The 18,668-nt window shown below is 35.8% G+C and overlaps 2 protein-coding genes across 2 annotated transcripts; both read left to right on the forward strand.

Moving 5' to 3' along the window:
* Positions 1-1,017: 1,017 nt before the first annotated feature.
* On the forward strand, positions 1,018-1,530 carry atoh7 (atonal bHLH transcription factor 7). The gene has a single exon (XM_005795264.2). The coding sequence runs from the start codon at positions 1,061-1,063 to the stop codon at positions 1,493-1,495; it is 435 nt and encodes a 144-aa protein (XP_005795321.1). The 5' UTR covers positions 1,018-1,060; the 3' UTR covers positions 1,496-1,530.
* Positions 1,531-7,588: 6,058 nt separating this feature from the next.
* On the forward strand, positions 7,589-17,804 carry LOC102223346 (polycystic kidney disease 2-like 1 protein). Its single transcript, XM_023327874.1, has 15 exons — positions 7,589-7,850; positions 8,567-8,680; positions 10,796-10,923; positions 11,700-11,953; positions 12,954-13,178; positions 13,867-14,095; positions 14,170-14,340; positions 15,164-15,345; positions 15,603-15,723; positions 15,796-15,894; positions 15,966-16,087; positions 16,176-16,293; positions 16,849-16,970; positions 17,046-17,142; positions 17,491-17,804. The coding sequence occupies exons 1-15, from the start codon at positions 7,598-7,600 to the stop codon at positions 17,539-17,541; spliced, it is 2,286 nt and encodes a 761-aa protein (XP_023183642.1). The 5' UTR covers positions 7,589-7,597; the 3' UTR covers positions 17,542-17,804.
* The last annotated feature ends 864 nt before the right edge of the window (positions 17,805-18,668 follow it).

The following is an 18,668-nucleotide window of genomic DNA, read 5'->3' on the forward strand; positions in this document are numbered from 1 at the left end:
ATATATAAAGGAATTTTAGGGACTAAAATTAAAAATAAATACAAAATTTAGGCAAAATAAATACTTTTAAAACATTAAACTTCACACAAAATCAACACTTACAGTGAATAATGTGTGTATTAGAATGTTCTAATGTACTTCTAGTGACAATAAATAATAGTAATTTATCTTATTAATCCCAATTAGAACTACAAAGCTGGTGTATCAACAAGAGGTCTCACTTTGACATAAACTGCAGCTGTGCATCTATTTTGTATATTTTTTTGGTTAAAATGCTTCTTTAAGTTGCTAGTATTGGACAAAGTATGCAGAATCTTCACTCAAATAAGAATAGCAGCAGTTTACAATTACAATTATTCAAGTAAAAGTAATAGTAAAACTACTTCTAAAGTACTTTAAAAAAAACGTATTCAAGTAAATATAATTGAGTAGTTACTTCCAAGGAGTATTAGTGCATAAGGAAAAATAAAATTACAAGAAATAAATAATTAATAATATGAGAAGTCGTAATATTTTGAGAATAAATACGTAATATTACTATTCTCGTAATACTACGACTTTATTCTTCTTCTGTAGTTCTCGCAGATTAGAGCAAATTTACAAAGAAAACGTTCAACTTTTCCCAAAGTTTTTCAAATCAGGAAGCAATAATAATAATAATAATAATAATAATAATAGATGTGATTATTAAATTATTATTGCTACCGAATTAATTAGTGAAACTGCATAATTTCCAGTTTAGCTCCTCTCTGCATGTTTGTTTGGGCCATCAGCGCTACCAGATGGCCGACTTTTGGTGTTTGTGACACATGGCTCCGAGTGAAGCCATGCACGGCCGGACCGTGATAATTAAAATTTCATTAGGGTTTGTTAGTGTGGGTGTGTGCTGAGAGTGGGTGTGGGTCCGGGTTTCCCCGTGGAGGGAGTCGGGACTCCACCTGCTGCCACCTGTTCATCCCCTCCGCCCTATAAAAGCCGCAGCAGCTCCGACTCATCACACTTTCTGGAGCTAAAAGCTCAAAATCCAGCGAGGAACTGGAACTGGTTTTGCCTTTGAATCATGAAATCCCGTCCAAGTCCCAGCTGCAGCGACTTCGGATCCGAATCCTCGGAGCCGGATTCGAAGGCTCCGGAGAAATTCGAGTCCGCCACCCGGCGGCGGATGGCGGCCAACGCCCGGGAGAGGAAGAGGATGCAGGGGCTGAACACGGCCTTCGACCGCCTGCGGAAGGTGGTCCCGCAGTGGGGCCAGGACAAGAAACTGTCCAAGTATGAAACCCTGCAAATGGCTCTCAGCTACATCGTGGCCCTCAACAGGATCCTGACAGACACCCGGAGGCCCGCGGCCCCCCACCGGCAGTGGCTGGACCTGCAGCTGGATGTCATGCAACCGGAAAGTTACTCATGCCTGATGAGGTACGAGCATCCGGCAGGACAGGAGTACGTCCATTCGTCCTTTCCTTATGAGTTCGACGGCCATCACGTCCATGCGTAACGCTACCGGCGCTGTGCGGAGGGGGCGCCATAAAAAAAAAGGTGTAAAAATGGTTTCAAGTCAGCATTTTTTTGGTTTGTAACAGCTCTTTGTTCATCAAAAATTATGTTTTCTGTAACAGAGGCACGCCTTTTTAGTATCTGAAAGTACCAAGTTCTGCCTCTGAAAGTCGGCCATGTTGTTGGACAATGTGAGGGTCTTCCTTCCAGGTAGTAAATACCTTCGTATTGTTTCTGTTCTGTATTTATTTTGCAGTTCATTAAGCCTCAAAGAGGCTTCTGTTTTTTTGGAAATTTTTTGCATATTTTTTTGATAGAAAAGGTTCTGTTGTGCAAATTCCATATATCATTAATGTAACATGGGATGTTTTTTTAAACAACCCTGGGAAAAAAAGCAATGTGGTGCAATCTGCGATAAATTGTAAGACAATCTTTGTGAGAATTAAGATGGCATGTTTGTAGAGTTTAAATATAGATTTTATTTTTTTTTTTTTACAAACATCTATTTTGTTTAAAATGTTCATAAAGAATAAAATTATTTTGTGAGAAAACTTCGTCTGACTTCTCTACTTCTATACATAAAAATCTTTTAAAATCCTTTTAGTCACTATTTATTTATCGGGACATTGTACCATTGACACAAAATAATGATAAAATGCTTTTTTCTTCATTCACTATATTATGAAAAATGTAACCATTTATGTTATGGAAATACAATTGGCCCTCAAAATGTCTGCTTATCAATTAATTGTTAATTGATAGACAAGATCAGTCATCTTTAGATTAACTCATTAATTGATAGTTGCATATCTAGTCCCAGTTGATTAATTTCTTCCAAATGAAAGGCTTTTCTGTTAAATATTGCCAAAATGACGCTGAGCGGCTAAAACAAGCGATAACATAGAGAGTGTGCAGAGGAGTAAATCATCCTTTGACCCAGAGCTGCTGGGCTCTCAGATAACACGTATTCTCTATGTCACCAGAGTAAAAAATAAATATAAACCAGTTTAAAACCAAGTGCAACCCATTTTACTGAGGCGTCAGTTGGATTTTATGAACAAATTTTAATATATATAAAAAAAATGAAATCATTATTGAGATATTTAAAGAAATATCCGGCATCCTTGGATGTAGAAATGTAAAAGAATAAGGAAAGATTAAGTAATTATGCTCAGGACTGACAGTTTTAAAAAATAAAAAAGATTGCTAAGCACAGAAGCAAGTTATTCTATGAAAAGTAAATCTTTTCATTCAAGAAGTTTGTTTTTGAAACAAAACAAGGCAGCCTTCTCTCAAAAGACAATAAATTAATGTGAGAAGTTACATACCACTCAAAATTCAAAAATCAACTTTAATCAAATTTAATTTGATACAGAAAGCATTTTTAAAGAGAGAGAAACCCATATCTTGTTCTTATTGCTGAGAAAAATCCAAATATTTTTTCTTTATTTTTTCCATCTGAGCCCAAAATAGTTTGCAAACTGGATGTCTTTCTTTTAATAACATGAAAAGCTATTTAAGTTTTGGATCTACAATGATTTAAACTTCAATTTTCTACAAAAACCAACTTATTCAATTAGAATTATTGTATGTTGAGCAGTAAAAAAATTCTTAAAAACTGTAATTTTATTGTAGTTTTTAGAATTAACATGACATAAGGTTTGGATATCACTGCCCTGAAAGGTAACTTTAAGCCATTTGGGGATTAACTGTACATTTATGAAGAAGTTTTTACTCCATAAATTTAATGGGGAAACTTCCGGAAGGACACCCAAAAATGACTAAGTTAATTTGTTCAACTGACCTAACTTTAAGAAGTTAAAGAAAGTTTATATATATTTATCAAATCTAAGTCTTGACTTCCCTTAAATCAGATCTTGTGACCGTTTGAGCGGTGGCACAAGCAGCAGATGAAGGACGCATACGTGCCAAGGTCTAGCTTGGGAGGCGGGGGAGAAAGAAATTAAACTCTGTTGCGTGATAATGGCCGCGTGTAATGGCTGTGTTCAGAGCCACTGAAGCATGAACACCCAAACACAGACCTCCCTAAACGCTGTGCATTAACTTTAACGTTCAAATAATGTTAATAATGTTCACTTTTTAATCAGCTAGCAGGCGGTGGAGTTGCTTCGTTTTTTTTCCGATGTTTTTATCTAAAAATGTTTATTAAAAGTCTAAAAAGAGAACCCAAATGAGAGAAAAGATACCTATTATGTAACAGAGATTTATTTTAACAATATTATAGATGTGAAGTGTGTCAAAATTTGGTTTATTTATTCTTCAAGTTCGTTTCAAAGTTATGCTAACTTGCTATTGACGGTTGGTGGTTACCATAGCAACCGGTAACTGACAGCTCCCGTTCTCCTTTTTCTGTCGCCATTCAGTTTCCACCTTATTCCTGGGAGGCTTACTGGGGAAACGATTATGGGTTCTACTTCCGGCGCCCACCGGAAGTAGCAGTATTTCACTGTAATTTGTAGTTTTCTTTTGCTAGTCTATATTCATGATAGAAGTTACATCTCTCTTTTCGGTTATAATGCAATATTTAGTAAAAATTTGTTTACGGACACACAGTTTGCTATCAGAGAGCTGCTCAGTACAGAGGATCATAATTATAAGTTTAATCACGGGGAGCGACAGGAAGGCTAAAAATTCAAAACTTGAAGAGAGAAGCCAAAATGCTTTATGTGCTCATTTTATTGTGTGGATAAAAAGCCAATGGAAGAAAAGCCGCATCTGCATCCGAAGCAACTGAGTCAATGAAGTAGCTACATATGCTAATGCGGGTAGCTACAAATGCTAATGCGGGTAGCTACATATGCTAATGCGGGTTAATGCAGGTAGCTACATATGCTAATGCGGGTTAATGCAGGTAGCTACATATGCTAATGCGGGTAGCTACATATGCTAATACGGGTAGCTACATATGCTAATGCGGGTTAATGCAGGTAGCTACATATGCTAATGCGGGTAGCTACATATGCTAATGCGGGTTAATGCAGGTAGCTACATATGCTAATGCGGGTTAATGCAGGTAGCTACATATGCTAATGCGGGTTAATGCAGGTAGCTACATATGCTAATGCGGGTAGCTACATATGCTAATGCGGGTTGCTACATATGGTAATGCGGGTAGCTACATATGCTAGTGCAACGTTTCTTCAAGTCGCCATCCCTCCCCGCAATAGCTGTAGGTTGCGGTAAAACAATATTGTCACATTTAAGCTTTGATAGCTGATGTTTCCACATATTTTATAGCCTAAAAGCTCTGACAAAAGCCAGTTAGCGAGTTGCTAACATGTATGGCGGTTCTGGTTTGCGGCAGAAGTCGCGCCCATAAATCACGCAAAGCCTCATGGGGGAGTATTAATATTTTAATAGTTATTTTAGATTAATTTAATTGTATTCAGGGTTTTAAAGTGTAATTTTGCCATGTTTTGTATATGTATTTTTTAACTGTTGTCATAATTAATGTGCATTTAACTTTACGGCTGTTAACTGTTCATTGGCAGCCATTGCGCTATAGATTTGCTCAGGGTTGTTTGTTGTGTTTTTATTTAATGTATACTGGCAGAGGCTGATTTTATGTTTTAATTTTATATGCAAAGTAATGTTTCAGTTATTGTGTGATAGTTTTGACTGTGTGTGGTTTTTATTTCCTGTACTAAAAAGTATATTTGTTGTTATTTATGTTAAGGATGAGATTAGTTATGTGGATTAATTATGTAAATTTATGTTTGATACCACTGTAAGATCACAGTCACCTCTGTTGCCATGGGTAACTGGGACAGAAACTTCTGGACTGAGGTTACACCTGATTGGGGATCAATCAAGTAATTTTGAATTTGAATTTAGCTTGATTTTCTCTCTTGTTGGACGTAATAATAGAGTGGACCTGAGTGTGTTTGTTGCGAGGATATCCTACTGGATGTTAGATGAACACAAAAGGGGTTACAAATATTTATAATATACATGAAATTATAGGATGTAAAGAGAAAAAAACACTCTGGATGAGTGTTTGCATACCTAATGAAAACTAAAGGAGAGTAAAATGTCAAAGGTGTCTGATGCTAATGGGGCAGAGACCCTTAGTGACATTTCAATTACTCCCCTCATTAATTCAGTCACAAGTGAGCAGCTGGTGACAGAGAATATAATCGACGGACAATTAATTGATTTCCTAGAGGGGGCCTGTTAGCGCCCGAGCTGCTAATCGATAGTGACAACCCTGATTACCAGAGAGGGTCAGACTCACTGAAATATCCCTCAGTAGCTGTAACCTTGGATGTTAAACAACTTAATTTGGCAGAAAAAGTAGCACCTATTAAAAGTAAGAAGTATTTTTCCAAGAAAGAAAAACAGGTGATACAGAAACTGCAATGCTTTTGCAATCTTATGTATTTTCCAGGCATATAGTAACATTTTACAGCACAGTCAAGTAACCTAAAGTTGTTATAAAAATGCTATATATATCAAATATGACTTAAAAGAAATTTGAATTAATATTTTGTCATCTTGTAGTTTGGCCTCTGTCTCTTTAAAATCTCCTGCTCTTTCTGAAACTCCACCCTCAGGAAGTCATCACAACATGGCTCCTCTATTGACCCTTTAACAACAATTTTACCCGCGTTTAGATGTTTGCTAATTGCTGCTGGCTAGTCTGAAGGATCTGAGTGGGGGAGGAGCTGCACCTGGAAGGCGGGGCTAGGTCCACCCAGGCATTTTGCACAGCTGAATGGTTGCCATGGAAATTAAAGGATTTCTGCAACATGCATAAAAGAATCAAGGCGGCACAGCAGGTATGTATTTGATAAGGGAATAATATTATAACAAGATATAAATTATGTCATTTTTACATATTAACAGAATAGAGACAATATTACCAGATTGTCTTGAAATTAAGAGGAAAAATGCCAAAGCTGCTGGAGTTGCCAGGATCTGACATCAACGTGGGATTTAAAAAAAAAATAGACTTAGTTGATTACACAATCGTTTAGAAATCCTGCTACTGATAACAATTTGAAGTGAAGTGTTTCCTTATTCTAAAACCTAAAGTTTCTCAACATTCCCTGTTTATTTTTCATGTAGGAGTTCTTATTACTCCATTCTCCAAATATTATGACTGTATTCTTGTAATATTATAACTTTATTCTCGTAGTATAAGAAAAAAAATCATAGCCCGGCCTTATAACATATAAAGTCCAAGTAAATAGAAAAGGTAAAACAATGCTCGTCAAACAAGATGGCGGCCTTGGGCGTGCTGACGTCACTCTGAATTATGGAAGCCAGAAATTTGTCAATCAAACTGATAATAAAACAGTAAACAGAAAAAAACACTGACTTGACTGAACAAACACAAACAATAAACTGAAACGGAGTTATGTTAGAAAACAAACAAAGAAATTATCAAAACCGTTTTGATCATTTTTATCGTTATGCAACTAACAGATGATATTCTCTCAGAGGTGGGTAAAGTATCCAATAACGATACTCACGTAAAATAAAAAGTATTCATCCAAGAAATGACTCAAGTAAGAGTCAAAGAGTATTTGGTAAAAAGCCTACTGAGACGGACCAAATTATAAAGTTTAGTGGGATTTTTGGTATTTAAGGACCAAAATGACAATAATTCATAAAGTAACAAAAAATAACAAAATCAGGCAAAATAAAATGTTTCCAAATCAGTTTCTTTCAATGTCAAACTTATGAAACTGACCAAAACTGCAGGTGTGTCTGTCTGGTGAGTTATTTGGTTAAAACATGTTTGATTTTCATTCAGTGCAGAAAGTAGCGACACTTCTAATAAAATTACTCATGTAAAAGTTTTTTTTTCAAAAGTTACTAAATGTAACTAGTTACTACACAACTGTGGATATTAAAATCAAATCAAATTTTATTTGTATCGCACATTTCAGCAGCAAGGCATTTCAAAGAGCTTTACCAAACAGAAACACAAAGCAACATTGAGCTTTACAACAAAAGCTCCTCCTTCATCGATCTGAGGTCATCCCTCCATCATCATCATCGTCCCTCCGGCAGGTGCTGAAAAGCCGCAACTTGCCGCCCCGCACTCACTTTTCCCGCAAACTGCGAGTCCGGCAGCATGAGGAGACTGAACAACCGGGCCGAGAGCCACCTGACGGGCCGAGCCGAGTCCGAGCTGGACGCCATGACGGACGGAGGCTGGGTGAACCACGGCTACTGCGGCTCCCCTGCGCCGCAGGTCAGCACCATCTACAGCCTCCAGCCGGCCTCCGTGGACCGGGACGACAAACTGGACCGCATCCAGGAGGAACCGGGTAGCTCCGAGCAGAGCCCGGTGACGAAGAGAAGAGGCTGCTGCAGCTTTATCAAAGGTGGGGAAACATTTTAACTCAGTTTTACAAAAAATATATCGACTTCTATCTGCATAATGAGTGTTACCTGGAAGAATGGTGGGAAAATATTTATTTTATTACCACAGCGTATTAGAGACAGAAAACGGACAATTTCCCAACATCCTAAGACCTGGAAATTTCTGAGTTTCAAAAGTTGAAAACTAGCTAGAAAAAAAATCTGAAAATTTTAGTTTAATTTCAGAAATTTTTTTACAAAAAAAACTTGGACATTTCAGTTTCAAAATTGGAAAATGTTTGACTTTTGCGACTCATAACATTTCCACATTTCAAAAATTTCGACTTTTTGAAACAAAATTTCCAAAGATAGACAATTGTCAACTTTTGAAACAGGGAACATTTTAAAAATAAAATAAAATTCTGTGTCTTTCAGGAATATTTCTGAGTTTATTCTCAAAATTGTTGATTCTTTTCTAGCAAAATGTTCTAATTTTTGAAACTCTGAAATGTAAATGTTTTTTTCTATAACATCTTTTAAACTAATCACAAAATTTTTAATTTTTTTCCCAGCAAATCTGGAGCAAATCTTAGGCTTTTCAAACAGAATTTTCTCTTTGTTTTCTTGAACATTTCTGATATTAATCTAAAAATATCAGAGTTTTCTGGCAGAACTTTACTCATCCGTTTCCCCTTCACACAGTGACTAAAACGCCGTTGTGCATGTGTGTTTCCTGCAGCGTTTTGGGGAACAGCTTGGACCGAAAACACGTCCAACAACAGGGAAAAGTTCATCCGCACCACTCTGAGGGAGCTGATCGTCTACCTGGTGTTCCTGCTGGATGTGTGTCTCTGTAAGTGCTTGGAATTGCTGAACAGGTTTAATGTCCTAGTTAAATCATAAGGGGGAATATTTACCACTGTATGCCTCTGCTATAGTTTCATCCTAAATGTTTGTTTTTAAATAAATCTAAAGGTGTAGACAATTATTTTAGTAATCAGTTAATCAATAAGTCTATTAATTGATTAATCAGGTACAAAATCGAACATTCTACAGATTTTTTATGTAACCACTTAAGCCTTTTTAAAATTCAAAAGCAGAAATGTACATTAAAAAATGCAAATAAATAAATAATTCGATTCATTTTTTAAAGAAGATAAATATTTTATTGCCTGTAGTGGTGGAGGTGTTTTGGCTAAAACATATTTATAAGACAAACATGTTTTTTTGTACAGTTTTGACTTATTTATTTTCAGTTTTGCTAAAATATCAGAAAATACAAAATATAAGTGTAAGTATGATAACAATTCTTAAAAGAAATTACTAACATTTCTAAACAAAACCTAAATATAAAAAATATAATAAAAAAAAACAATTTTGAAACATGGAAACACGTGTATATATAAATTAGTGCAGATTTTAATGCACCAAATCTTTCTGTAAAATTCTCTAGAAGTTGAAGGATTTCTCTAAAATGGTTCCCGCAGCATCACAGTTCCTCCACCGTACCTCATCGTCAGCATTTGGTGCTTTGAGCAGACGTATCATTTCTGCGTTTGTTACAGAAAAAAACCCTCAATCCTTGTCTCATCTGAGTTTAGCATATAGTGTCTAATGGTTGCTATGGTAACTTGATGAAGTCAGCCTCAGATAATTTTTTTACTTCTCCGTCTTTCGCCATCACCTTCAGATAAAGTTGAGTTCTGGTTCAGTCTACTGAAGCTAACAGAAAAACATCTGTGTCACGCTAAATTAAGAAATTAATTACTAATAAAAATTTTATATGAAGTTTGATTTTATAAAAAACAAAAACAATGCTGTATTTATTTTGAAACTGTGCCCACAATTATGCTACAAGCAATTATTTCTTTGCATTTTATTATTTCCCAATAAAATAATGTTACTTATACATCTTCCTTTTATTTATGATGTTTTCATTTGTCTTTTTCTTACAGTTTATTTCTATGCAGCAGCTGCCATGTTGTATTATAAGTGCTTGAGGAGTAAAGTGGTATAATACGGTATTTATTTTTACATTTTTCAGAGCAGGATGAACAAATTTTCAGGATTTTACACTTTTTTGTTTTCATCTCATTTGCATAATGAGGCAGAAATGCATAAGGAAAAGTAAAAAAGAAGAGGCCATGTAAAAAGAACAAAGACAAGGGAAAACGCAAAAGTAAATATAAATTTTCTGGTGAAACTGCATGAGTAAGAAAACGGAAAAACAATCTATATACATTTCTTACTGAAAACACATGTATATGGTAAAGGAAGAGGAAAGTCTACATTTCTGCTTCCATTTTTAATTTTGACAGTTTTGGGCCTCCATATTAATCAGGGTGGCAAATTGTTTTCTCAACTTAGTTGATGTTTTTTGTTTTCTTTTTTTCAAATAATAGTCTAACATTTTGTTGTCTGTTTTTCTTTCTAACTGTTGCTGTTTTTTAAATTTGTCAAATCAACAATAATTCTGCCACTTGAATTAGCATTAGCATGTAGGTTAGCATGTTCAGAGAACATCTGGGATAAAAAAAAACTGTAAAAATAATCAGAGTTTGTCTAAATTCAATGTTACCTCTTTATGGAAGATGATTATATAATTCCCAAGGGTATTTCTGAGTATTTGAGTAAATCTGAGACTAATTGCGGATGGAAACTTCCCTCTCAATGCCGCTCTTGTTGCTCTATTGTCCAGCTGAGCTTTAGGAGTGAAAGGGAAGCAAGTGCTGCTGCTCTCTTGGCTTTTAGCGATAAGAGCATTTAGCTCTTTTTGTGGCTTTGTGTGGGTTGTTCTCTCATTGTTTGACGAGGCTGTTTGCCTCCAGCCGACATGCTTTATCCAAACAAATGACCGGGACTAATCTGGATCCTTTTAGCCGCAGCAGCGACCCGAACAAAGCCCGCGCTTTTCTTATCTGGTAGCTAGCCAGGTGTTAACAATGTGATTACGTTGATGCGCTTTCAGTGACCTACGGTATGACCGTCTCCAGCAGCTATTATTTCACCAAAGCCATGACGGATCTGTTTGTGGGCTCGGCCAGCCAAAATGGAGTCACGTTTCAGACCATTGGCAACATGGCCGACTTCTGGGACGTGAGTTTCACGTTTGTTTTTCGAGGTTTTGTTTGCTGATTTAAATGTAAGATGGCGGATCAGGGTTATTGTAGATAGAAGGAAAAAAATAGAAAATTCCTGCCAAAAAACTGAGAAATTTTGAGATTAATACCAAAACTTTTCTAGAAAGAGCAAGGATGTTTCTGAGTTTGAAAAGTGAAAAAAATGCTTGAAAAAAAATCTTAGAAAAATTGCAGAAAAAAAACAAGAAAATATCTGAGCTTCGAAAGTCAAATGTTTGACTTTAGGGAATTTTCTGAGTTTTAAAGGTTGAACATTTTCAAGAAAAAGTATTTGAAATTTTAAAATTGATACAAAAACTTTCTGAAATTTCTTAAATTAAAAAGTTAAATTTTTTTTGACTTTTGGAAATGTCTGAAATTCAAAAGTCGAAAATGTTCAACTTTTGGAGCTCAGAAATTTCCAAATGTTTTCTAGAATATTTCTGAGAATAGTCTCAACATTTCTGAATTTATTTCTACCAAAATTTAGATTTCACAGGCTCAGAAATTTCCTTGATTTTCTTAATAAAAAGAAAGAGATTAATATCAAATTTTTTGAATTCTTTTCTACCATATTTCTTATTTTTCAAGCTCAGAAATGTCCTTTTTTTTTTTTTTTTTTAGAAAATTTAATCTCAAAGTTAAATTTAGTCCTTTTTTTCTATCTACAGTGGCTCTAATCCGCCGTTGTACAAATAAGAAAATGAGTTAAAGTTAAAATCAGTCTCCGTCTTATTTTCTCTGTAACATCAGTTCGCCCAGGGTCCCTTACTGGACGGGCTTTACTGGACCAAATGGTACAACAACCAGTCCCTGGACAGCGGAGACCAGTCGTTCATCTACTATGAGAACATGCTGCTCGGAGTTCCCCGGATGAGGCAGATTAAGATTAAAAACAACTCCTGCAAAGTCCCAGAAGACTTCAAAAATGAGATTGCCGAATGCTTCGACGTCTACAACGAGAAGAAGGAGGACGACCTCAGCTTTGGCCTCATCAACGGCTCTGCGTACGCCGCTTCTCATCTCCTACGAAACAACGGAAACGATGGGGTGGCTTTATGTAGCGACACAGTCAAAGATTAACAGACGTAATCTGGGTTATTTAGCTTTTCATGGGAGAAAAAACAGGAATTATTTCTAAAAAGTCCTATTCTCACAATGCTATTAATTTTGCATTCATAAATTTCATAGTTCCAAGGTAAATATTTAATTTTTAAACTAAATATTTAGCTCCATATTTAGTTAGCAACTAAATATTTATATATTTAGCAAGCTAAATCTTTAGCTTGCTCATTAAACATTTAAGCTCTGGGCTAAATATTTAGCTTATAGACTATATATATTTTTCGTAAGCTAACTATTTTGCTTTCTCGCTAAACCTTTAGATCTGAGCTAAATATTTAGTTTAACATTTAGTTAACAAGCTAACTATTTTGCTTGCTATCTAGAAATTTAGCTCATAGCTAAATATATTTTACTGTCAAACATTTAGCTTTGAGCTACGTATTTAGCTTACAGACTATTTAGTTAGTGACAACTATTTCACTTGCTAACTAAACATTTAGCTCAGCAAGCTAACATTTGTAGCTAGGAAGCGTACTATTTTGGTTGCTAACTGAATATTTAGCTCTGAAACAAATCCTTAGTTGGTAAACTAAAGATTCAGTTAGCAACCTAGATATTTTTTTTGTTAACTAAACATTTAGTATTTAGTTTGTAAATATTTAGCTCACTAATTAAAATTTTAATTTTAAACGACAACATTTATAAATGTATGAATGAAATGGTGAAATATGACTATGATAGGCTAAACAGCCCAGATTATTGGTGTCACTTTACAAACGGCACCCCATATATAGATCTAGATATATAGATCTAGATATATAGCTATATCTAGATCTAGACATACAGTATATGTCTAGATACTTATATCTAGATATCTATATAAGAAGTATATCAGAAATTTGCTTGAGATTTTGAGAGAAGTAAACCTTCCCTTCTCTCTAGGTGGCGCTACCACACAGAGAAAGACATCAAAGGTTCCTCCTACTGGGGCCTCCTGACCACCTACAGCGGCGCCGGGTTCTACCAGGACCTGAGCCGGACCAAGGAGGACAGCGCCAACATCCTGGCAGAACTGATGGACAACCTTTGGCTGGACCGAGGAACCAGGGCGGTTTTCATCGACTTCTCAGCCTACAATGCAAACATCAACATGTTCTGTGTCATCAGGTAAAGTTTTCCAACATTCCAACATTACAAACTTTAAAGGTGATCCATTATCACCTTTAAAGTTGATAATAACCCTAACCCTAACCTGTTCAAGGGTTAGGACCCATCCTAACCCTTGAACAGGTTAGGATGGGTCTATGGCCTATACAAAACACATTTATCCGATTTGTTCTGCATAAAGTCTCTCTTGGATGATACTATACAACAGTACATCTTTGAAAAGCAGAAGTGGAACCTTCTGCACAGCAAACAAGAACGCAGAAAGTGGTTTCTGGGTGGTAAGTCAAAAGCAATACATCTACCTTTTCCAGAAGCCTCTGTACAGCACATACAGAGGTAAAACCAAACGTGCTCGACACCAAAAACATTCAATTACTCCCAGAAAATGACTGGGTGGTTTTTCTTAAAAGATCTTGGGTTGTTTTTAGAAGCAGGTAAAACCCAAATGAGAGTATGAAAATATGCAAAATGTGAATTTTGCATATTTTAGTGTATTTTAATGAATGTTGCGTCACAGATTAGAGCAGATTCGCAAAGTGGTTTGTTGTTTCTGATGATCAGAAGGTTTTCTGTGTTTCTGTTCAGCCATTTGGAGGAACAACAGCTGGAATTTCTTTTATTTATTTTGGATTTGGTTGCATACAAACTCGTTTTGGTTCTCTCTGACCGGCTGGTTTGCGTCTCTCAGGTTGGTGGTGGAGTTCCCAGCGACCGGTGGCGCCGTCCCATCCTACCAGATCAGAACCGTCAAACTGATCCGCTACATCACCCACTGGGACTACTTTGTCCTCGGCTGCGAGTTGGTTTTCTGCGTGTTCATCCTCTACTATGTCGTGGAGGAGATTCTGGAGCTGCGGATACACAAGTTTGCCTATTTCAAAAGCATCTGGAACATCCTGGACATACTGGTCATACTGGTAGGAGAAGGATTCAGGTCCAGATTCAGATCCGCTTTTCGTCCTGAAGGAAGTAACGGCGTTTTTCTCTCCAGCTGGCCATCGTTGCGATTGTCTTCAATGTCTTCCGGACCATCAAAGTGGATAATCTGCTCGGGTCGCTGCTGGAACAGCCGGATTTATACGCTGATTTTGAATTCCTGGCTTTCTGGCAAACCCAGTATAACAACATGAATGCTGTGAATTTGTTCTTCGCCTGGATCAAGGTAAACTTTTCATATTTTTTACCGTTTATTGTTGCACTTAAAAAAGTTTCCAGGCTCCTTAAATCTTTCAGATCGACAAACTCTGATAAAGACTAACAGACGTACTCTGGGTTATTTAGCTTTTCATAAGAGAAAAGATAGGAATTCATTTTAAAATGTCCTATTTTCACAATGTTATTAATTTTTCATTCATAAATTTCATAGATAAAAAGGTAAATATTTAGTTTTTAAACTAAATATTTAGCTCCACATTTAGTTAGCAACTAAATATCTATATATTTAGCAAGCAAAATCTTTAGCTTGCTAAATATGTATTTGCTTAACAAGCTAACTCTGTCGCTTGCTCATATTTTGGTTGCTAACTGGATATTTAGCTCTGAACCAAATCCTTAGTTGCTAAACTAAAATGTAGTTAGCAACCTATTCAAAATAAACATAATATGAATAATCACAAAATAACATTTTTAAATAGTTATGTCATTTAATAAGAGAAAAAGCAATTAGTATCCCAGTGTGAAAACGTTTTCACCCCTAAACCTTGGAGGCGACTGTGAGGCAGTTCACTGCAAAAACACAAAAACTTACCAAGTATTTTTGTCTTAATTTCTCATGTAAATATTTTCTAAATTTACACATAGACTATATCTTGCTGAAAAGTTGCAAGATATAGGAGATATACTTTTTCACATGGGGCAAGATTGGTTTGGATAGCTAGCTAGCTATGTTAGCATGACGCCATATTAAAATTAGCCTTTAGCTGTAACTTTTAAGGGTAACAAAGGAAAAAACCATCAAAGACAGAAACCTTTTGGTTTTTTTGTAGATTTTCAAATACATCAGCTTCAATAAGACGATGACGCAGCTGTCCGCCACGCTGGGCCGCTGCGCCAAAGACATCCTGGGCTTCGCCATCATGTTCTTCATCGTCTTCTTCGCCTACGCGCAGCTTGGATACCTGCTGTTTGGAACCGAGGTCGAATCTTTCAGCACATTCGTCAAGTGCATGTAAGTGGTGACAAATATCCAGAGCTGCGTAGTAACTGGTTACATTTACTTGATTACATTTACTCTTGAAAAAAATTACTTTTAGGAGTATTTTTATTGTGCTGCACTTTTTACTTTTGCTTGAGTAAAAATATGTTGAAGTTGTTCTACTCTTACTTGAGTAATATTTCTGGGTACTTTACCCACTGCTGTAAATATTGTTACCAAACAGACTTTAACTGGAAAAACTAAACCGTCGATTTTCCTTTTTCTTGCAGTTTCACGCAGTTCCGGATAATTCTCGGCGACTTCGATTACGACGCAATCGACCGCGCAAACCGAGTCCTGGGGCCCATTTACTTCGTCACCTACGTGTTTTTTGTTTTCTTTGTCCTGCTGGTAAGAATTTCTGCAACAAATGTTTGATTTTAGGGCTAAATCTGAGCGGTGTTCATGTGTTTTTCCTTCCAGAACATGTTCCTGGCCATCATCAATGACACTTACTCAGAGGTCAAAGAGGAGCTGGCGTCTCAGAAGGACGAGCTGCAGATTACTGACCTCATCAAACAGGTACGGACCAGATGAAATCATCTAATGTCCACACAAGGATTACTAACGACACGGATTCCTTAAAACTCCAGAGCTACATGAAGACTTTTATGAAGCTGAAAGTAAAAAAAGAGAAAATATCGGACGTTCAGAAAGCTCTACAGTCTGGATCTGGAGAAATCGAATTCAGGGATTTCAGAGAGACTCTTAAAGAGTAAGAGACAATACGCAGAAAATCATTACATTTTATTATTATTATTATTAGACATAAATCCTGTCTAACAGAAGTGTTGAATTTGCAGGATGGGTCACGAAGATAAAGAAATATCTGCGGCTTTCTCGCAGTTTGACCGAGACGGAAACCAGGTTCTGGATGTAGACGAACAAACGAGGATGAAAATCGAACTGGAAGAAAAACGGGTTTGTTTCAAACTAAATCAATCGTCTGTTTTCACAGCGTCCTGGAAAAGTTTATTTCAGAAAATGTAGGGAAAAAATCCAAGTTTTTTTCTGGAAAAAACTAGTTGCTAGAAAAAAAACTCCCAAATTTTGAGTTTAATCTCAGAAAGTTTCTGTTAAAAAAAACCTGGAAATGTGTGAATTTCAGAAGTCAAAAATGTTAGATTTTTAAAAATCTACTGAGCTTGAAAAGTCAAAAATTTGCTGAAAGAAAATCAGAAATTTTGAGATTCATCCCAGGAATTTTCAATTGTGTTTAGGTTTAAAAAGTAACAATATTTCAACTTTTGGAAATAAACTGATGCAAGTCATAATTTAGAATTTTAAAGCCAGTTTAGTAAATTGTCAGATTTAAAGTCATAATTTTGAGGGTTGAAGTTCCTCTGTGGGTTTTAGTGGCTTTAGACCTTTTTGTTTATCACAACAAATCTCAATAAATATTTTGAAGTTTGTGATTATAGCGTCGCAAATGATAAATAAATGAATTATTCTGATTGATTTGTGTGTAAAAATCAGGATGCTCTAAACGCCGAGCTGAACAACTTGGGAAAGAACTACGGAAAAGAGTTTCCGGAGAGTCGTTCGGCCTCAGACGATGAAAAAAGTCGAGGCTTCGTGGCGCAGGAACAGTTCCTCTGGTAAAAACGGATTTATTTAAGAAAAATTAAACGCGACTGATGAAACGGACTAAAAGCAGATTTTGTTCCTGAAAGGCTGAGCAGGCGGGTTCTGCAGATGGAAACGTCGATGGCGGCGCTCACATCCAGGACGGACCTGATCATGGAGAAACTGGGATTAACGGGAAACAACGTCAGTATTCAGATTAAACCAGATTAAAATGTTTCTATGCTCTATTGGGGAAAAGTTCTTTTCTTTGCTTTAAAAGCCTGAAATCTGAAATAAAATTTTGTTTTTGAAAAAGGGATCAAATTTCCTATAGTAAAAAAATATATAACTTTTATTTTCCATAAGTCATGTAACTATGGGAACTCATTTGAAAGAAAAAGCAAAGGTCCAACAGGAAGTCATTTTTACGATGTTCATTTTTATTATGAGACAGTCATAATTTTGACTTTCAGTCATAATTTTCAGATTTGAAGTCATAAAGTTGTTGATATTTTCCAAATAAAATCTAATTTATTTATCTAATTTTATCAGATTTTCTCCTCCCAGAGTGACCGACCTTCCTCACTGACGTCTCAGATGTGATGAACTTGCTGGAAGCCGCCGCGGATCACAATGAAAAAGGCCTGAAAACAAGTTGGCACCAGCAGGTTGTCATGGAAACGTGTAAATACTGTAATAATGATTGCGAATGTATCGCCTACCAGCTATCTGACTGCAGGAGAACGACGGCGCATCAGGGCCAGATGAAGAGGAAGATGAAGAGGAGGAGTAAATTTCATCCAAAAAACTCAGAAATTTTAAGATTAACCTCTAGAATTTTCAAGGTGTTGGAAATTTCAAAAATATTAAATTTTTGTAAATTTTCCATGTTTGAAAAGTCAAAACCTTGTTAGACAATAATAAGTAATTTTAAATTAAATTCAAATTTTCTAGAAAATAAATAAAATTTTGAGATTTATTTCAGAAAACTTGGAAAACAAATCCAAGGTTTTTTGGGGGGGAAATGTGCAAATCTGTCAGTTTCAAAATTTTAAAATTTTGGAAATTTTCTGACTTTGAAAAGTCTAAAACTTGATTGAAAAAACCCTGAAATTTTGAAATTAAACTCAGAAATGTTCTCAAAATAAATTGGAAAGTTTTGAGATAAAAAAGTCATAAATGTTTTTTATCAGAAATGTTCTGAAAAAAAATGTTGAAATGTCTGCGTTTCAAAAGTTTAAAAAATGTCGACTTTTGGATATTTTTTGAGCTTGAAAAGTCAGAAATCTTCTAGAAAAAACTCCCACATTTTTAAATAAGAGATTTTCTAGAAAAAACTTGGAAATTTGTTTCAAAAATGTAAAAAAAAAAAAAGGTACTTTTGAAATCCTAAGAATTTTTTTAAATCAAAATTTGTTGACTTGAAATTCCCAAATTTCCATGTTTTTTTCTGGAAAATTTCTGAGATCAATTTCAAAATTTGACTTATTTTGACAGCAATTTACCTTTTTCCCATCTTCAGCGTCCCCAATGCGTCGTTGTGCAGTAGAGTAGAGACAAAAAGCAGATTAATGTTTAACTGGTTTCAGTGGCACAACCATGTTTCTAAAAACTAAGTACACCCTGTGCTGTAACATCTTACACCACTGGTAGCAGAGAAGCTCCTGCTGGGCTGGTAAATTGTTCTCACTGCAATCCAATCAAACAGACTGGAAGTGACTCAAATCTGA

This window comes from Xiphophorus maculatus, chromosome 22 (genome assembly GCF_002775205.1).
Source record: "Xiphophorus maculatus strain JP 163 A chromosome 22, X_maculatus-5.0-male, whole genome shotgun sequence".
Lineage (NCBI taxonomy): Eukaryota > Metazoa > Chordata > Actinopteri > Cyprinodontiformes > Poeciliidae > Xiphophorus > Xiphophorus maculatus.